General features: G+C 38.6%; 1 protein-coding gene across 3 annotated transcripts; it reads left to right on the top strand.

Moving 5' to 3' along the window:
- Nucleotides 1-397: 397 nt before the first annotated feature.
- On the top strand, nucleotides 398-18,917 carry ptpn6 (protein tyrosine phosphatase non-receptor type 6). 3 transcript variants are annotated; one of them, XM_078933526.1, is made up of 16 exons: nucleotides 398-559; nucleotides 5,066-5,137; nucleotides 6,087-6,209; nucleotides 7,177-7,371; nucleotides 10,732-10,915; nucleotides 11,654-11,770; nucleotides 12,044-12,172; nucleotides 12,276-12,372; nucleotides 12,482-12,561; nucleotides 12,657-12,803; nucleotides 13,794-13,925; nucleotides 14,013-14,167; nucleotides 15,574-15,641; nucleotides 15,742-15,893; nucleotides 16,202-16,266; nucleotides 18,513-18,917. In XM_078933526.1, exons 2-16 carry the CDS (start codon nucleotides 5,130-5,132, stop codon nucleotides 18,607-18,609), a joined length of 1,749 nt encoding a protein of 582 aa, XP_078789652.1. In that variant the 5' UTR covers nucleotides 398-559; nucleotides 5,066-5,129; the 3' UTR covers nucleotides 18,610-18,917. The 3 variants fall into 3 exon arrangements, with proteins under 3 accessions (XP_078789652.1, XP_023820218.1, XP_078789651.1); XM_023964450.2 differs by lacking the exon at nucleotides 398-559 and adding an exon at nucleotides 4,238-4,753; XM_078933525.1 differs by lacking the exon at nucleotides 398-559 and adding an exon at nucleotides 4,802-4,819.
- Nucleotides 18,918-19,158: the final 241 nt, after the last annotated feature.

Raw genomic sequence — 19,158 nt, 5'->3', positions numbered from 1 at the left:
CATCACAATTTTATAATGTTGTATGTGTAAAATATGTTCCTACATTTTACAAAATGTGGCATCCTGTGGCTGACATTTATCTAAACAAATGTTCCCTTATTTTGTTTACACAAGTCATTCAGTAAATGTTGGCAGCAGTTTAGTTAAACATGATCATAAATGGACATTACATATAGATGAAACGACAATGAGCCAATGCATGTTAATAGATAAAAGAAAAAAGATGTTAAATCTGGATTCATTTTCAGAAAACGCTGGGAAAGAAGGGGACAGGAACAGGCAGATTTTCCCCCTCAGATAGTGGGGTAATTAGGACAAAATTGAAGTAAATTACAGGGTGGGAGGATAAGCTAGGCACAAGCTTGATAACTTATCTTAAAGGAGAGGAGCTACATTCACTCCACTCTGTGAAGGAGTAAGAGCAGCAGCTGACCCATACAACAAAAATGTGTCATTTTTATTCATTTTGATTAAAGGTGAAACTTGCATGATTGATCAGAAGATTGATCCCTTTGGCTAATCTGTGTGGGTACAGGAGAGTTCACGCAATGCCTCACAAGTAAGCCTATTCTGCTCCTTTTTTTCTCCTTTACCTTATGTCAGTGACATTTATTTGTTTTAATCATTTACTTCTCAAGTATCTTAATTTTGTGTTTTCTTTGATGTTATTTCACCTTTATGAGAAGTAAAAAAAAAAGCATGAATTCACTGCTATAAGACCAGCAGGGTCCCATACCCTGCAACAGCAGCAGTAGTTCAGAAAAATGAACTTTAATGGTTTCTACCTTTTAATTTAAAACCATTTAGCACTTAGAATGGAAGAAATAAAATAAATCTGAAAATAAATGAACATTGCACAAAATGAGAAATCCGCCATCAACCGAAAAGTAAAAATGAACAAAGCAAAAATATTTTGTGCAGCCAAAAATATCTTCAGAAACAAGTTTTAGAATGGGTTAAATCTTATTTACTCCTTGTGTCAATGTTTAGATATATGAACACTACAAATAATCTGCAGAAGAAATTGTCAGGCAAAATGCATGGAAAATGTGTTTGCTATGGAGCTGTTTCTCTTTCTGTTTACAATATATAATTATGAATTCTTAATTACTTATTAGCAGTGAACTTGAATAAACTGATTCTATTTTTAGCAAACAAAATGTCTTATTTAGGTTTTTTTTCTGCAAGTTTAAGTAGTAATTAAAATTATATACATATATATACTGTTTTGTGTGAACAATGCTTCTATCTGCTTCTATGCTATCTGATAGATTAGCTTCTCATTTGTCTCGGTTAAACTGTACCATCTCATCTGTTTTTGTTTGCTGGTAATAGAAAATGTGTTTTTCTGCGTAAAACATCGTCCAATCTATAAATGGACTCCTCCCTAAATGCCACACAGCACTCTTCTTTTTTCAATTTCTTCTACTTGGTCCTCCGTTCTGTTCTTGTCCTCTTCATATAACGTCTGTACAAAATAGAATCAACGTGTCTGCTCCTCCATCCACCCCTATATGTCACTCTATTATCCTCTCTTTTTGAAAACCGTGAAGTGTTCTCTGCCTTTTCCATTCTTTTGGCAAAGTCCATTACCATCTATCCTCCTATATAACCATATCAAAGACCAAATTCCTCATCACTTACTCATCACCTCTTTCCCTCTCCAACATGTCACACGCTAGAACTAACAAAGCAGTCATTGGAAAATTTGCAACATCATAACTTGGTTTAAAAAAACCTGCAGACTTCTCCCATATGAGTTCATTTTATTATACTATTGTTTCATCAGTCAAATGTCAAAACACAAAAGAGTGTTACTACCTCGAATGACCATAGCAGTCAAATTGACTCCATGTTTTTTTTTTTTATTACGGGGGGTGCCATATTTCACTATTCACAACCTTTTTCTGATCTTTCTCCTGCTTTACTGTCTTTTGCTTTTTGTACTCTGTGAAGTTTATTTTATGAACTCATTTATTTTAGCTTTTACGTATTGTCTTGTTCTGTTTTACCTAGTTCCCCAAACACGCTTAGATGTTATAGTATAGTGTCAGTATAATCCAAATTCAATGCAAATAATGTCCAGCAGTCTAAATGACTGCCATGGTGATTCTAGTGGTGGAATTCCGGTAGACCAAGTGTAAAAGTCTGTTTCAATCGATACGCATTCCCCTCTACAGATCCACTGGATCACCTCATCCATCTCCCTCCTGAATTTCTCCTTCTCCTCCAGCTCAAATCCCACCTGAACTTGAACCTGCTCCTCATCTGTACGCTATGCTCACGTCACATCTGGGATCTTTCACACACAGGATATCTACCTTTCTTCTTTCCGTCATGTCAGCCAACTCTCTAGTTTTCCCTACATTCAAATTTCCTGCTCTACATCCTCGACTCCTGATTTTCCTTTTCTCTTTCTGCCCTCCTCCACTCTTTCTTCCACCGGCTGTGGTTCAATTTCCACCTGCGGCTTGAAGGTCAACATTATCGGTGGTAGTGGTTAACTCAGGCCATGACCAATCCGGTGTAAAAGTTCTGCTTGTAATTTGCATGACTGATTTGGCTTTGGCTTTATGTCAGTTACCCTCTTTGACACAACCGTCTGCATTTGCCCTGAGTTGGGACCGGCATACAAAAGCACTGGATCAGGCCACCTGGTGGTTGCTAAGCTAATAAAAACTAAAAACCAAGAGTCTGAGCGCTGTTGAAGGAGACGCCTGTGTGTGTCCTAAATAAGTTTAGAAACTCATTTAGAGTTATTTTGGTGTTAATTATGTTGAGAAACGCTTTCCCAGAACAGGAAGGAGAAAAACAAAGAAGACAATGCTTTCAATTGTTTTCCTAATAGCTGGTTCCGTCTGGCATTTCTTCAGTAAGCCTACATCCTCCTCTCCATAAAAAATGACCCTCGGCGTTTTAGAAAGTTTGGTGTCTATCTTCAGTCGTCAACTTTCCAGACTGCTTTGTATTATAGGGCCCATGTTTCCAAAGATAGCTGTTTGTTTTTAGCACAGCTGCTACTTAGCTTGCCAGGAACTGGCACAATTCAAATTCAGTTCTCCATCAAGCAGCTGTTTATAGCAGCATTTTAAATATGATATTCAGACTTTTAAACATCAAAAGCAACAATAACATTTAAAGTAACAACAACCATTAAACCGACTTCAAAGCTACAATCCATCCATCAGTTCTCTGAACCTGCTGAATCCCTTTCAGGGTCATAGGGTTGTTGGAGCCTATCCCTGTTACTGTTGGATAAACCCTGGAGAAGCAGCCAATTTGTTGCAGGGCTTAAAGTAACTAAATATCTAAAATCAAAATAAAGGAGTTGTTTTTCCCTGAAGAAAAAACATGCACTCAATCAATTCTATTCCTACTGATTGGTTCATTTAATAAGATCAACAAACTATAGATGTTTCTCTGTTCACCTTTTTTATGAGGCAGAAAATGCTCAAAGTATCAGTTTGCAGCGCAGTGCAAGCAAACCTGATAGCCCAAGTGAAAAGATCAAATCAGGAACCTTTTTTCCATCACTGTAGGTGTACAGCCATTCTATACGTGTGTGAAAAACGTCTGCCTTTGTCTGAGATTTGAAGCCTTAACATCTGAGAAACAAAGAGACCCCAAACCAAGTCTGACTGCAAAGCGCAAGTGAGGCAAATAATGCAAACAACAATAGCGGGCGTTAACCCCGACGACACCTGCAGGGCTGCATGTGTGTGTTTGTTGGTGCAGGGGCGGGGAGAGCTGCACCATGTACTAGAAACTACACACTTATTCACTTTTTCCTTTAATTTTTTGCTGCAAACACATAAAACCACCAAAGTCCGCTAGTCACTGAACGATTTTACACCTCATGTAGGAAACCATTATTTTCCACTTACATGCTATCTGGTTGTGAGGAATTCATGAAATAATTGCTACTGTATTTGCATTTTCATTTGTTGTGCATTTGCTTCTACGCAAATTTTTGTGTTGTTTTTAGGGATACAAAAAACTCCCCTAAAAGTCACAATATGTACTTTGTGTTTGTGGCTGCAGATAATTTACTCCGTATAAGGATAAAGCAGCAATTTTCAAGGTGCTGGATCGGCGTTCTTTAAATTAAAACAGTTGACAACAGCACATGATATATCAGCTTGCAGCAGCACACGCACACATGCAGCCTCACACATGCAGAGGGGGGAAGGTTCAAATGAGGAAGTGTTCTGTTCTGACCTTTGTGTTTCGCACACTCGTACACACCTGGAAGTAAAGAACAGAGGGCAGATTCAGCCGACAGGTGGAGGAAACTTTGCAAATACTTTCTGTTAGACAAAGAGCGGGCATATTTGTGCATTGATGAGGAGATGGAACTGCCTTTTTGGAGGGTGTTTTTCAACCATACGCCTGTTGGAATTGCCGTTGTCTCACAGCTCTGAACAGAGGAGTCATCTAAAGAAGCTCTGCAGCTGTTTTTCCAGAAGACGGAGGTGATGGAGTTGAAGCCTTCTCTGCTCTTAGATTGGCAACGTTTTTATTTTGGTCATCAATAAAAGAAAAAGAAAAAAAAAAGACACCATCTTTATCTGCTTGAGGAATTCCGGCCTGTCAGCTATTTTGGTTCCTGTCTTGCTTTCACTACTTTGTGAAAGGAGACGTAGAAAGGAAGGAAGGGGAGAGCGTATGAGCACGACGCAGAGGAGGGGAGACAGACACATACAGCGTCAACGTCTCGACCAGTGTCAGTTGTTTTCAGGAGCAGCTGAGGAGAGTAAGTGTTTACCTGCTTTTGCTGTTGAAGGGAAGACTGAGAACCGGGGTCAGCGGCGGTCCGCTGGTGGGTGGTGGCGGGGCAGGGGTGGGTATTAAGTTAATGTGTTACACCAGAGGGAGAGCAAAGGCAATTAGATTTAATTGATTCTTGATAAAAATATCTTAAGTTGAAGGTCAAGTTAGCGCTTGACATACCAAATGTGTTTGCGGTAAATGTACAATTCAAGTAGACCAAAAGTAAGGAAGCTGCAAAAACTACACAAACTTTCAACGCCAAAGTGTGTGATCTGAGTCTACACATGTGCCGCAGGAACAAGCGACTCTTCCCAAATCGCTCTTCTTCTCTTTAGTCCCAGAAAAAGTGAGGAGACGCCATGGTTCGGTGAGTCAAGCCTCTGCCGGACACATCAAACTCTGGTTTTGTTCTTTGTGTTTTGTGCAACAACTTCTCTGTTTCCATTCCTCCTTTTGTCTATTCCCTGCTGCTGGCCTGTCCTGCTCCTCTTCTGTCATGTCATTTGTGATCCCTCGTCAGCTAAACCCTGCAAGTTCAGTATAAGAGACTGGGACATAAATAAAGTGTTTAGGTTTCAGTTCTGTTGTTTCCTCAAAGCTCCACAGTGTCAGACAGATCATGTGTTCGAAAACAGTTATTAACCTTTTTTGTGCAATATGTCAGATTTTAAAAACCTGGTTATTCGTCTAGCTAATAAGGCTGTAAAGCAACATAATTTATTAAAGTACGTCAGCATTACTGACTATGCCCTAATGCACGCTTTGTTTTCCTGATGATCAACAAATTGCATGTAGGTAAAGTGAAAATAGTTTCTGAAGGTTTATGTTAAACCCTTATTGGATCAAGGATTTGGACTGTGGTTCATCACATGAAATTGTCTTTTATCTTTCTTAGGCCAGTGAAACCAAAGGCTTTAATAAAACCTTTAATTTATCACGTTAAAGTCACCCTCTGCCTTAGTATTATTTATGTTTGAGACTCTAAAACAAAAAATATAAAAATGAATATGTTGATTTTGAGGATTTTTACAAAGAATCTACTCAAGATTGTAATGAAACCTAATAATGTTTAAAAGATCATCACCTGAATTTCTTCCCTTCTTTTATTAAAAAGTACAGCTTTTCTCTCCATCTTTACACTTTCTTGCACCCCTGATCTTGTCGAGAAACTCCCATCTCTCTTTTGCGTATGCGTGCACCTGGATTTTCTTGGTCTATTTAAAGCTGTACATTTTAAATCTATGTGACACATGTATGCCTTCTACTAGGTCAATGTTGTTGTGCTTCATCTTTTCTATCTTTGTGCGTCGATCCAGGTGGTTCCACAGAGACATCACAGGCCTGCAGGCTGAGGAAATACTGAAGCTGCGAGGCATTGACGGAAGCTTTTTAGCTCGACCCAGCAAGAAAAACGTTGGAGATTTCTCCCTGTCTGTCAGGTAATGTCTGGTGTGAACAGATGCAGCACATGAGCTGCATCTGCAAAACTTCTTTCAAGTTTTGCAGCCTTTATTTGATGATAAGAAAATAAGCTGAGAGCTGCAGGCTCCCGCCAGGGCCTATATTTTGATGCGAATGATCTACGCACACATGCCAGTTTTGTTGGAGGCCTTTTCTTAAAGTGAGTAAAAGTAGCAGCAATGGAAGCGATTCTTATAATTTATAAAACTTTGCGGATTGAAAAAAAAGGTTGTTACAGAACTCCAAAAGACGTGGTTGCATCTTCTTTGAACAACAGCAGAAAATTAGTCAGATTTGCTCATTTTAGATGTCTTATCTGTAACTTCTTACAGCAAAAGATCCCTTTCCAAGCTCCACTTTGTGAAAACAGTTAGCACTTTCCAATTTTGTGTGAAAAAGTGCACAGCTCTAAATGATCTACTTACTCCCAAGGCCACTTTCTTAGAAAAAAATGCATTTTGGTTAATTCTTATCCTTTCATTTGGATTAAAAAACAATAATTCTAACAGAAAAAACATGTTTTTATGTAAAAAAAAAAAAAAAAAAAAAAAAAAAAGAGTCTGAAAGCTTGATCGACAGTTTGATGAACCAAAAATGTTATTTTTGTTTGTAAAATTGTCTATTAAATCTGATTTTTTATTTATTCCGATGCTAAAGCCGCATTTTTCTAATATTTCTCCTCCTTTGGCCGCCCAAGTTGAGCTTAAAAATATGGAAAATAAATTTGTTGTTACACATGCTGCCAAAAATCTTTTAATAGGATCGATTGACTTCGATATTTGATAAGCTCGCAGCTGTAGCCAGGCTGAAAAGGACCATCACGTTTATGTCGGTTTACTGAGTATAAAAGTCCTCACCTGGTGCTTTTGTACCTGCTGCCATCACAAAGAAACCGTTAACAGTTTTCTTGGTGTGGCCTTGGTGTTTTTGTTTTTTCCTCTCCAGGGTGGGTGATCAAGTGACCCACATCCGCATCCAGAACACAGGTGACTACTATGACCTGTACGGAGGGGAGAAATTTGCCACCCTGTCTGAGCTGGTGGACTACTACACATCCGATAGTGGGACCCTGCAGGACAAGGACGGCACCCTTATCCAGCTTAAATATCCCCTAAACTGCTCGGACCCAACCACTGAGAGGTCTGTGCTTTCCTCAGTCCTTTTTTCTTTTTCATTCTTCACTTCCGCTGCAGGTTTGACGTGTCCTACTTTCATTCAACTCATTGTGAGGCCTGCGCTCACACGCACCTCAAGCTTGCGAGGTGTAAATGTGTTTGGTTAGGTGGTGAAGCCAAAAATAGTCAGCCGTGACCAGCTATGCTGCTTTTTTAAAATCCGATTGTGTCAACAAAAATCAGTTGGAGCCCAGCAGCCACTTTTTCTTTGTAATTGAGGTTTATCTGTCTCTTTTTCAGTTTGTCACATTATTCAATCTGTGGAGACTTTGTTGCCTCATTTAGAGGAGCTTTGAGGTTACAAGCAATGGCGACATTATCTGAAGTGGGAAATAGCAAAACCTTTACCCACATTCTTTATTGAAACACAACTGTTTCTTACTCCAATATTTCCATGCCCAAAAGATGCCCTCTTAATTATCTGGATGGAAGAGTTAACGTATGTCAAACGTGTAATGAAGTCCCGATGTGCAACTCATCAACACAGGCAAACTCTGGACCTGCGTCCTGCTAGAATAAACTGCCATGTTTCTTCTACAATCAGAAAAAATAAGGAGCCAAATTATTTGACATTGAGCAACATACACACATCAAGCAAAAGAGACCAATTAAGAGAGGTAAATAACTGTAAAAAAAACAAAAAAACATGCACCCTCCAAATAAATGAAAGTTAAGGATTTATAGTTAGACCAATTCAGTATAAAATTACAACTATAATATAATTTAGAATGAAACAACTGACATGTCAAAAAATACAACAAAGTCCTTTACTTCAATCAATTTCTGTGCATTTTGTCAATTTTAAATAGAACCATAAATATTACAAAAACAAGAAATCATTCTTAGTAACGAAGACTTGTTAGCATTAACGCCCTCTTAGCGTGACATTAGAAATGATTTTATAAAACTTTTTTTTTACTCTACAACCTTTTTAGTCTCATAAAATGTGACAGAAATTCTGCTTTGCTTTTTCAAGCAGAAGTTAAAAAAAAAAAACTCTTGCAGAGAAATGAAGCTAATTTTGATCCTTTATCAAATAACTTTTGGAGTGTCAGTAAGTTGACCTTCGGCCTTACTGTTGTAGTAACAGCTTATGACAGCACCTACAGCTCTTTATTTGGCTGCTTTATTATTCACTTACAGTTAAAGGCTTGCATAGTGAAATAGGTTTATGTAAGATAAGCAGTAACTCAGTCAGCCTCAGTCGGTTGTGTTTGTACTCCACAACATTACACTCTGAATACCGTATATGAAATGTGGCAAACATTGCTTTTGCATTCATGTCATACACACCCTGATTCAACGGTGATAATGGCGTACATTCATACAATTTGCAGTCTCCTTCCCTACTCAACCCAGTCTTGGAAAATCAAACTAAAAGTATTTTTTGCAATCTTTCCTCATGTTTTTTTGTAACAAACTTTGTCAAATTTTGGTATTAACGTTTAAAGACATAAAACTGCCAATTAAAACAAAATTATTACACTGGGGGCGGCCGTGGTGCAGAGCGATCAACCGCTGATCAGAAGATTGCCGGTTCACTTCATGTGTCAAAGTGCCCTTGGGCAAGACACCGCACCCCACGTTTCTCCTGGTAGTTATAGGTTAGCGCCAGTGTTCGGCAGCGGAACTGCCATCAGTGTGTGAATGTGGGTGAATGGGTCTGTGACAGCAAAGCGCTCTGGGCCTTTTAAGACGGTGGTGAAGTGTACGCCATTTACAATCCTAATCGTATTAGTAAAGCTAATAAACTGCTTTTTTCTCCAGTTCAAGATACCTCATCTTGGATGTATTATATCTAAGATGCTTTCCGTGAAAGCAGGATAAAATCCAAAACTTACAGTAAACATAAAACTAAACATTGAAAACTAAGAAACTATGCACATTTTTGTTAACTTATTCTTTGTTCTAACTCCTGATTTCCTTCTTTTGTGCTTCCATCAAAGGTTTGTTATTAAATTTAGTCGGCGGGTGTTACGCATAGGCCATGTCTTTGTGCACAACCAACAAAACTTCTGCAGGAACTGCAAATCAGATGAATGTCTTAAACTGGTTGCTGTTCATCTGAATTAGTGTGGGAACAAAATGAAACAAATATTGCAATACAGTCTTTGAGAGTTTCACGCTAATCCTCCGATGCTGACAGCCACTTTTCTCATGCATGAAGATGTCTGACTGATGGAGGTTTCCTCCTTCCTGAAGAAGGTTTCCAGTTGATTGATGTCCAACTGCAGTGATAGAATCGGTTGAAAATCTAAAGAACTTTACTTTCTGTGCCTTCGCTTAGACTGGCAGCCCATACTACCCCCCCCCCCCCCATCCTTTTTCTCTCTTCTCTGCTTCTCTCTGTTTGTCAGTTGTCTAACTTCCCTTTTGTTGCTGCGGTTGGAAACTTTAAGTTTTGACACTCTTGAAAGCAATGGCCAGACCCTGCCTGTCTTCCTCTATTGCACACCCGATCATGATCTTGCTCACTTGCTATCTTCCTCATCTGACGCAAAACTCTCTGTCATCTCAGCAAAGTGTGATTAAAAGCAGCTCAGCAGGTCACTTTGTGGTGCAGTTGTTTTGATACCACTTCTCAGAGAGGACACGCTTGTTATTGCACCGCGTGCTAAAATTCGTTTTTTTTCCATAGGTGCAGGCAGGCGCAGGCTGCCCGGTTGCAGGTTCTCCTTGCTACTGTGCAGCCTTGATTAACAAATTTCTGTGAGATTTAAAAATAAAGTAAATCAAAGCTTGCAAACAACACTTGAGAGAGCAGACAGAAAAAGAAGGGAGGCTGAGGGACGGGCATCTGTGAGTGCTACTTATCGAAAAGGGGGGGCAGGCTATAAATACTTTGTCCTGTTCAGGCATGAAATCTGTCATCAGAAATTTTCCGACCGCAATGCAGGAAGTTTAGAAGAAGAAATAGAGAACTGTACCTAAAATTAAGTCACACTCAACTCAACTAAGAGTATTTCTGTTCACTCACAGACTTTTTGTAAAAAAAAAAAAAAGCAACAAAAAACTAATATATATAGGAGTATTGCATCCCTGTTCTGTGAATTTAACCAGTCTTTCTGTTTGCAGCTTTTACTCCAGTGTGAATGCAACATGCTGAAGACTTTTCTGTTTTTAACTCATCCTCAGGTCAGGTTTAGTCTTGAGGAGAAAGATATGTCAATTTACAAGTCAAAAATCGCCTGCACATAAAAACTGCCTTATTCTGATCCGTCATAGTGGAGGCCACAGCCGTCAACCTCGACAGCTCACAAAACCAGTTGAGCTCGGGCTGGGACTATGTGAAAAACTGTGGCTTAGCAGTGTGCTTGTGCCCTAGGTGGTACCACGGTCACCTGTCCGGCCCGAATGCAGAGAAGCTGCTCACTGTGCGAGATGAGCCCGGGACCTTCCTGGTCAGGGAGTCGCTGTCCAAGCCTGGAGATTTTGTGCTCTCCGCCTTGACAGATGAAATATCTAAAAGCGGGACAAAAAGGGTCTCCCACATCAAGATAATGTGTCAGGTGAGTGCTTGTCTTTACTGCTACTTGTTTTATATTTGTAAAACCACAACAAAAGGGAAAAAGTCAGAAAAGGTCTTTCCAGAATTGTGCAGTGCAACTTAAAATGAACTCTCATTTCCCCGCCTTATGCAACAACAGACTTTTCTTTTTGTTTCAACTTGCGGATATGTTCAACACTTTTTTCCCCCTGGCTACAAAGACTATATTATTTTCTTCTGACATATCTAAGTGTTTACATGCTTCCTAAGCGGTGTGAAAAAAAAACAGGGCCAGCTCGTTTCCATGATCTGCATCCTGACGTGGCAGGCGACCGTTAGGGCTTTTGCATTTTATTTTTAGCTGCGACCGACCTCACAGAAAACACCATTCAGTCTTTACTTAAAAGAGGGGCATTGTTTCTATGCACTGTTAGCATGTAAAAGCTTAATGGGGGATTAGGTGATGGGTCATAGAGGCCTTTTCATAAGCTCTCAACTGAGGTCAGGTGAAATCCTTGGCTGGTGTTTGCTGTAGCGCTAAAGGTTCAACCTCGTTAAAGGTATTAGATATACCACAGCTTCATTGTATGGCATGCATTCAAGCTTTTAACTTCTAATAATTTTTTTTTCTGTCACAATTATTTTTTGCTTGTGAGGAAATTAAAAGTTAGTATGCACTTTATGTATTTTTGGACCTAATGAAAATAATGTGCGTGTTAGAGAAAAATCAACCAACACAAGCTTTTTTTTGTGCATCCAGAATGACAGGTACACAGTGGGGGGCTCGGAAACGTTCGACACTCTGACAGATTTAGTGGACTACTACAAACGCAAAGGAATCGAGGAGGTTTCTGGAAACTGGGTTTATCTCAAGCAGGTGAACTGAACTCATTTTCCATTTAATAACAACGCTTTGTAATTTGTCACACAAAGCATAAATGACACATTCCACATCTCTACATCTAACGGTGAATTAAGAGTGTCCGTGGGCTGTGGAGGACAGAAACACGGCTCTTATGATATTTGTTAAAAGTTAAAATACGCAGCCCACAGATAGAAATTATTACTCACTTGTTTGCCTCGTTGATAATTTCGTAACTCTACTTTCATATCTGTTAAAAATATTTTCTGTTTGCCTTTTTTTCCCCAGCCGTATTACTCTACCAGGGTAAACGCAGCAGATATCGACAGCAGAGTAAGGCAGCTGGACCAGACCCCACAGGAGCAGCTGGAGGAAGAAGGCCAGAAGAGCAAGGCGGGCTTCTGGGAGGAATTTGACGTAAGAAGTGCAAAACAAGAACAAATACGTAGGGTCTGTATTTCCACCGCTACTGACCTGACTATCTGTCTAACCACGAGTTCTTCTCGGCCCTTCCTGACAGGCTCTTCAGAAGTTGGAAGCCAAAGTGAAAAAGAGCAGAGAGGAAGGCCAAAGACCAGAAAATAAGAGCAAAAACAGATACAAGAACATTCTTCCCTGTGAGCTCCTGTTTCATCCTCCTCTCTCAATAAAACTCCACATGTTTGGTGCTTATTGTGACCAATTGTTCCTACTCTCAACCCCCCCCCCCCCCCTTTTTAACATAAGTTAACGACACGAGAGTCATCCTGCAGGACACTGATCCCAACGTTGTCGGCTCTGATTACATCAATGCCAACTATGTAAAAGTAAGTCTAAAAGTTGCTGTGGGCTCACAGAAACCCGACAGTCGACTGTTTGGTTTGTTTTAACTTGTCTTGCCCGACTCAACCCCTGTCTGCAGAACAAACTGCAGGAGTTAGGAGATCAGAAGGTTTACATCGCCACCCAGGGATGCCTAGCCACAACTGTCAATGATTTTTGGCAGATGGTATGGCAGGAGAACACGCGCGTGATCGTCATGACGACCAGAGAGGTGGAGAAAGGACGGGTCAGTAGCAGAACAATTTAAAGCCATCGTTTCATTTATGTGTTTGATGAAAATAAAAACACTTAATGTAAAAGTAGCTGGTTGTCATTCAACATCTCAAATTAAATAAATATATTTTATTTTACCAACATTTCTAATTTAACAACCCTAAACTTTATTTCTATGATGCCAGACGTAATTGTGAGTTGGCTTTGCTGCTGGAAATTCATGTATTAAATGAAAATTGCAAAAGGCTCAACTGTGTAAAGTTTGTAGAGCTGCCAACTTCTTTACTTTTCATTCTTGAAAATCCTTGAGAAAACATGTGCTGCCCTTTCACACTCACAAACTAGACAAACTAGAACATGTTTCATTTATTTATTTGTTCCTTTCATGAAAATTGATGTTCAAATGTTTACATGTTTCTCTTGCATATTGAACATTTTCATGATTGGAAGGGAGCAGAATTGAAGAACACAATTCTTATAATTATCTACTCCCTTTGTCAGATAGACTTAGCTATAGGCTTTAGGAAAAAATAAAAAACAGTGGTCCAGAAGTTTGCTTGCAAGTGAATTTTGTTACTGAAAAAAATCTACCTTAGAACATAAATTACTTACTTTAAAAAAAAGGCAAACAAAAATAGAAAGTGAGAAAATATATGCAGAAATGATTTCGTAAAAGGATGAAGGCACCAACCAGAGCTAGTTTTCTTTTAGTTTTTTTTTAGCAGAACCTTCTCCAAAACATCAGCCGCTGTATCTGTGTGAAGTTTTCCGGTGTTTGATGGGCTCAAACTGAACCATATGAAGGTGTTATTATTTTTCCCCACTTGGACCGAGTGTTTGGACTTGTCCAGGTGTGAAAGAGCCCTTAAATCCACGGTGTGAATATGATTCATTTTGTAAATTGGTTTGGATTGAAGTGCCCTGTAAAAAAGCAAAGCTGTACAGCTGATTATAATGATAATTGTAGGGTGGTTTTTTTTTAGACTTTTTTTTCCCCCCACAGAATAAATGTGTGCCGTATTGGCCGGAGCTGCATAGTTCAAAGGAGGTGGGCCCTTACATAGTGACCTGTGACACGGAGAGAGAAGCTGTTGACTACAAAGTCAGGGTTTTGGAGATTTCACCTATGGCAAAGGTGACACCCAAACGGACCGCACTCATGCTCACGTCTATTCAGGAAGCTGATTTTCCATACATACTCAGTGTATCTTCTCATTTCCAGCCACAACTGTCACGTACTATCTGGCACTATCAGTACCTCAGTTGGCCTGATCACGGAGTCCCTCAGGAGCCCGGTGGAGTCCTTAGCTTTCTGATTCAAGTCAACGGCAAGCAGGCTGAATACCCTGAAGCTGGGCCCATAATTGTTCATTGCAGGTACTTTAAAAGTTCCCCAACTAAAGGGACATCCTTTTTTTTTTTTATGCAAAATATATATCTTCTTTTTGACAAAGCATTGCTCTCATAATCCTACATGAAAAGATAATTCTAACAGGATTGAGAGTTGATCTAACGTTTTCTGGTTTAAGCTCAGCCTCGTTCTAATTAAACAAAAGGGTTTGAGTTGATGTAACGTTGATCCTGTTGGAATTTCCCTAGTGGACTTTAGGGATGCTAAAGCTGCGGTGTTGTAACGATTACATAATCCTCAGAATTCAGGAATCCCAAAGCCTAAATCTTTCCCTCACATGCACTGATTCCCACTGTGTCTGAATAAAACTGTACCGTTTTGCACATTACCAAAGTCCCTTCCGTTTCTGTAATCTTTAAAAGAGGATTAACAATAGATTGAAAATGTTTTTGTGAATCCAAAAAAAGTGCAGACAATAGAAATCCATAGGAATAAAAGGAAGCAGGTTTAAACATGGATTAAACTACAAACAAAAAAACAGCCAGGATAATTGACTACAAGAACGTTAATTGAGGAGGAAGTTTGTTCATGTAAACCCCCATCAAATCTTATATCATAATAAAAGACAGAAAAGATAATAAAGGACTAAAGGAATTGCTTTATATTCGGATTTTCGAAGCAGACAGATTCATGCAGGCGTGAAAAATAACTATAAAAACTTCCCTAAGTAACCCTTTTAATATTAATTAAGTGAATGTGCTTTTATTCCTGAAACTGCTATAATCTGGGCATAATCATTTACAACATTACAGCTGTAAACTCACAGCCGTAAACATGACGGGTTGCCTGTTATAAAAGCTCAATAGAAACAGGTTAAAGGCTCTTAATAAACTTTTGATAAAGTTCCATAACAGTTTCTTGTACACATTTAACTTCCTTGAAACTGAAATCTTTATGTCCTCTTCAACGCACGATCAAATTTCTGATCAGTTTTCCGTTTAAAACGAGCACCCCAGAAATATGCGTGCGTGCACGGTTGGTGCGACCTCACCACGATCGAGGATGGGTTTCGGTTTATTTCTGCACTTCCTGACATCTATAATTAGCCCCACGGCTTTGGCTGATCTTAGATCAAAGGGGGCTGTAATCTAGTGTGGAACTTTTTTACATTTATTAAAAAGTCATTTCAGGACAAACATAAATCTGGTACTCAAAGAAAAAAACAAACATGCAAAAAAAATTTTAAAAAACCACAGCATGGAAATCCTTAAACTAAAAGGATTAAGTTTTTCCACACGATAACTTAAAAAACTATATGCACACTGATTAAAATTGACTACGACAGAAACGGGTAGATGAACTTTGCAGCGTTTCCGATTGGATTGCAGTTTTATGGTTTCAGTGAAATGACCTCTTTTTGGAATTTGTGCAGTGCTGGAATCGGCCGGACGGGAACAATCCTGGTTATTGACATGATTATTGACACCATTGACACCCTAGGTAAACATTTTTTTATAAACAAACTGCTCAAATGTAATAAAAGTTTTTTTTTAATTTATTTTAGTGAAGCAACATTTCTATTATCACATTTTTCTTTCAGGTCTGGATTGTGATATTGACATCCCAAAGTACATACAGATGGTTCGAGAGCAGCGCTCTGGTATGGTGCAAACCGAGGCCCAGTACAAATTCATCTACCTGGCCGTATCTGAATACATACAGACCACCAAAACCAAGGACTGTGCCTACATGGTGAGGAAACAGGACTGCAAGTCCTGGACAATGACCAGGATTATGGCTTTTACTCTCAAAATTCAGTTGCATTGAAATAGGAACAAAAAACAGACCTTTGCAGGTGTTTTTCTGAACATCGAAGTTGACTAGTTTGATACTAGCAGAGTGATAAGCTATTACTGTGGTTTATGCAAGATGAACATTGACCCAGAGAGAGTGAGAGCCCAGAATTAACTACCAGGAAGACATAAGGAACAACATTTATGTGTGGAAAAAAAAAGAAAAGGTGTCACAAATATTTATGAATTTCTTTCTTTCCTCCACAGGAGACTGACACAGAGTACGGAAATTTGCAGCTCAAACACCAGCCAGCGAGCAGAAAGGTGTCAAAGTAAGTTAGCAAGCATGCCAACGAATGGGGTGTCTTTTACACGTTCACATCACCCCTCGAAATTTAACACTGCTGCCCTATTTCTGTTTAAAAAAATCATGACTTAGCTTCTTTTTTTGCCTTATGAGAGCAGTTTTTGTCATAGAGCTGAACTGCAGATGGTGTCAGGAGCAGAAAGATTGTGTTTGGACTTTGATATAATTGTTTTTTCCCTGGGTTACAGTCCAAAGAACCTATTTAACCTCAAAAAACCGATTTGGGAAAAAACGATAGAGGAGCGAAAACAGCTTTTAATAGAAACAAAGATTTTTAAGGGCTTAGATGACAGACCAATATGACAAAAGGAGGTGATAACCTGCTCTAAATATCTCAAAAGGTGAACATTAACACCTAGAATCTTGGGTTACTACAACTTTTCCTGGATCCAGAGGCAAAACTTCTGTCTCCCTTTTGTTTCTGTATTGCCAGCTTTGCAGCTATTTGAAATTTATAGAGCTAATATTATGACACCTTTGCAGCATAAAGGCGATGCTGTGTGACACATCTGTTCTGAGACTGCTCAAAATTTCACGACTGTTCCACGATTAGTAAGAGACAGTGCTGAAGGGAACTACTAAACTAGTTACTAAACTATTACTAAAATAGTGAACAACGGCATAGTACTTCTTGCTGTAGCAAACTAAGCCATTAATAACTAGTTTTGAAAAATGCTTTACTCGCTACATTTTCAGTAAGGAAATTTGATTAAAAAACGTAACAGTAGGAACACCATGAGGGATCCAAAGGTTAAAAAACGCCACAAACAGTAAATCTTTTGTTCTTTTTTGTTTGTAGTCAGTCATGTCTTTTTAATTTATTTTTTGCCTAAATTATAGGGCCAAACTTCCCTTTAGGCTTCATAGTCCCAAACACTTATCCATTTTGATGCTCAGTTGGTGTGTGTAGTCTTTTTTTCTTTTCTTTCACAGAGCCAACATCTGACTGTCCTGTTCTTGTAGGCTGACAAGTTTACTAATAATAAGCTACATTTTTTTTACTGTTTAGTCTTTTAGTCTTTATTGACTTGTATTTATTTTAACCATGATCAGCTCTCATCTAAATTTGTCACTTCAGGATTACTTTTAAAAATAACAAGTAATCTGAATTATAGTTTGCAAACATGTTGCACAACACACAGTTCACAATGCTAGCAAATGCTTTAAAGCAAAATCTGGTTAAGACTCAAAGATTTTAGATTGCAGCATCCAACAAAACACAGTGGATTTAAGCTAGTAAAGGTCAAGGATGAGTAAGTAATAAATAGCCAAAAAAAGGAGAAAAGCCTTTCTTCATTTCTGCCTTTTTAATGTTTTTGTTTCTCGACGTTTGTGAACGCTCTAAAGATCTATACGTGCTCAACAAAAACAGAGAAACTGTTTTTTTTGGGAGCAAAGTTCACCCTGGGCAGAATATTTCATGCTTCATGGGAAAATCCTTTGAAAAGACACTGAGGCTTTAGGTCAGAGGGTTATTTCTGGTCACTGTGAAAGAGGCTGTGTTGATAAACGATCAGTAGAATCTGGTTGCTAATAAAGAAATAATGCAGATTTTCAGGAATTAGGTCACATAATTAGCTTTGCAAAAGGTGGAGTTTAATCTGGCACACTCTAACTCCCCCTTCTGGCAGCGAGAACATACCAAAAAACTGCTGATGCATGCACATCCTGCACATCCTGCACACCTTTATGAAGGATAACTTTAGTTTTAGCTGTAAACACTAAGGTCATATTCGACCTACAGTTTCAAATGCTTTCATTCTGGTATTGATGTCACGGTTTTTCTCCACACGTTGATAAAAAGTGCTTTCATCCCTGGTTGTGATGCTGAACTACATGTTTTCACACCTCACTATCATATTAATCAGTCCTTGAGGAAAGCTGTGTTCAAGTGAGCCACTTCATTTGTGTGTTTTCCTTTTGGAAACATGTTAGCTGTTAAAGACAAACAACATTCCTATCATCTAATTACAAGAATGAAAGAGCAAACAGATCCTGATCAGTTCAGCCTGTTAAACACTGGAAACTGTGACCCATTTGGAGTTCAGAGTAGTTGACCGACAGTTTTGAGTACATGACTCTTGCATAGTTGGTCTATATTGTTATCACCTCATTAGCCTCCAACTAGTCTTTTAGATCTGTGTCTTAGGCCGGTAAAGACATAAATCTGAAAAAACAAATCAGTAATCAAAGTTTTCTATTTTTTTGCAGAAACAAGGAGGATGTTTATGAAAACCTGTCAAAAGCAAAGAAAGAAGGGAAAAAGGCAAAGCCTGACAAGAAAAGTGGATCGGTGAAGAAAAGATAGAAAAAAATTGGAGAGCCTTCATTGTTATATTTATGCTGTTTTTTTAAAGTACGTTTTTCAGTAAAAAATGCAAATCAACGAAATTTTAAAGATGGGAAAAAACGTTTTGACATTTTAAAATGTATTAATGTGATTGTCAAAATATAAAAAAGTGTGTGTAAACAACTTTTTACTTCTTGTGACTAACTGCGACAATCTCTTCAAATCCAATCTTAAACTTTTTCAAGCAGTTGTTTTATTTTCAATTCTTAATGTAATTTTTTTGTACTCGATAAGACTATTTAACTCCCAATAAAGCTTAAATAATACCTCTGTCATTATAGATTTATTTATTTATGTGCGACCAAGCACAAAAATCGATGGAATTCATATTGACCACATGTAACATGCGCAGCCAAAAAGCACATTGCTGCATTGCCTGGACGTATTTTAACCGTAACCATAACCCCACCTAATTACATTATAGTCACTTCCTTTTGACACATCAGTGGCCTTTGAAATCATTTGGTGTACAGAATTATTGCACAAATAAATCAATATATGCATGCT

The sequence above is a fragment of the Oryzias latipes genome, chromosome 16, assembly GCF_053564925.1.
Source record: "Oryzias latipes strain Hd-rR chromosome 16, Olatipes_Hd-rR_3.1".
NCBI classification, from domain to species: domain Eukaryota; kingdom Metazoa; phylum Chordata; class Actinopteri; order Beloniformes; family Adrianichthyidae; genus Oryzias; species Oryzias latipes.
The sequence above is the reverse complement of the archived record's forward strand: the minus strand, read 5'-3'. Positions and strand labels throughout refer to the sequence as shown.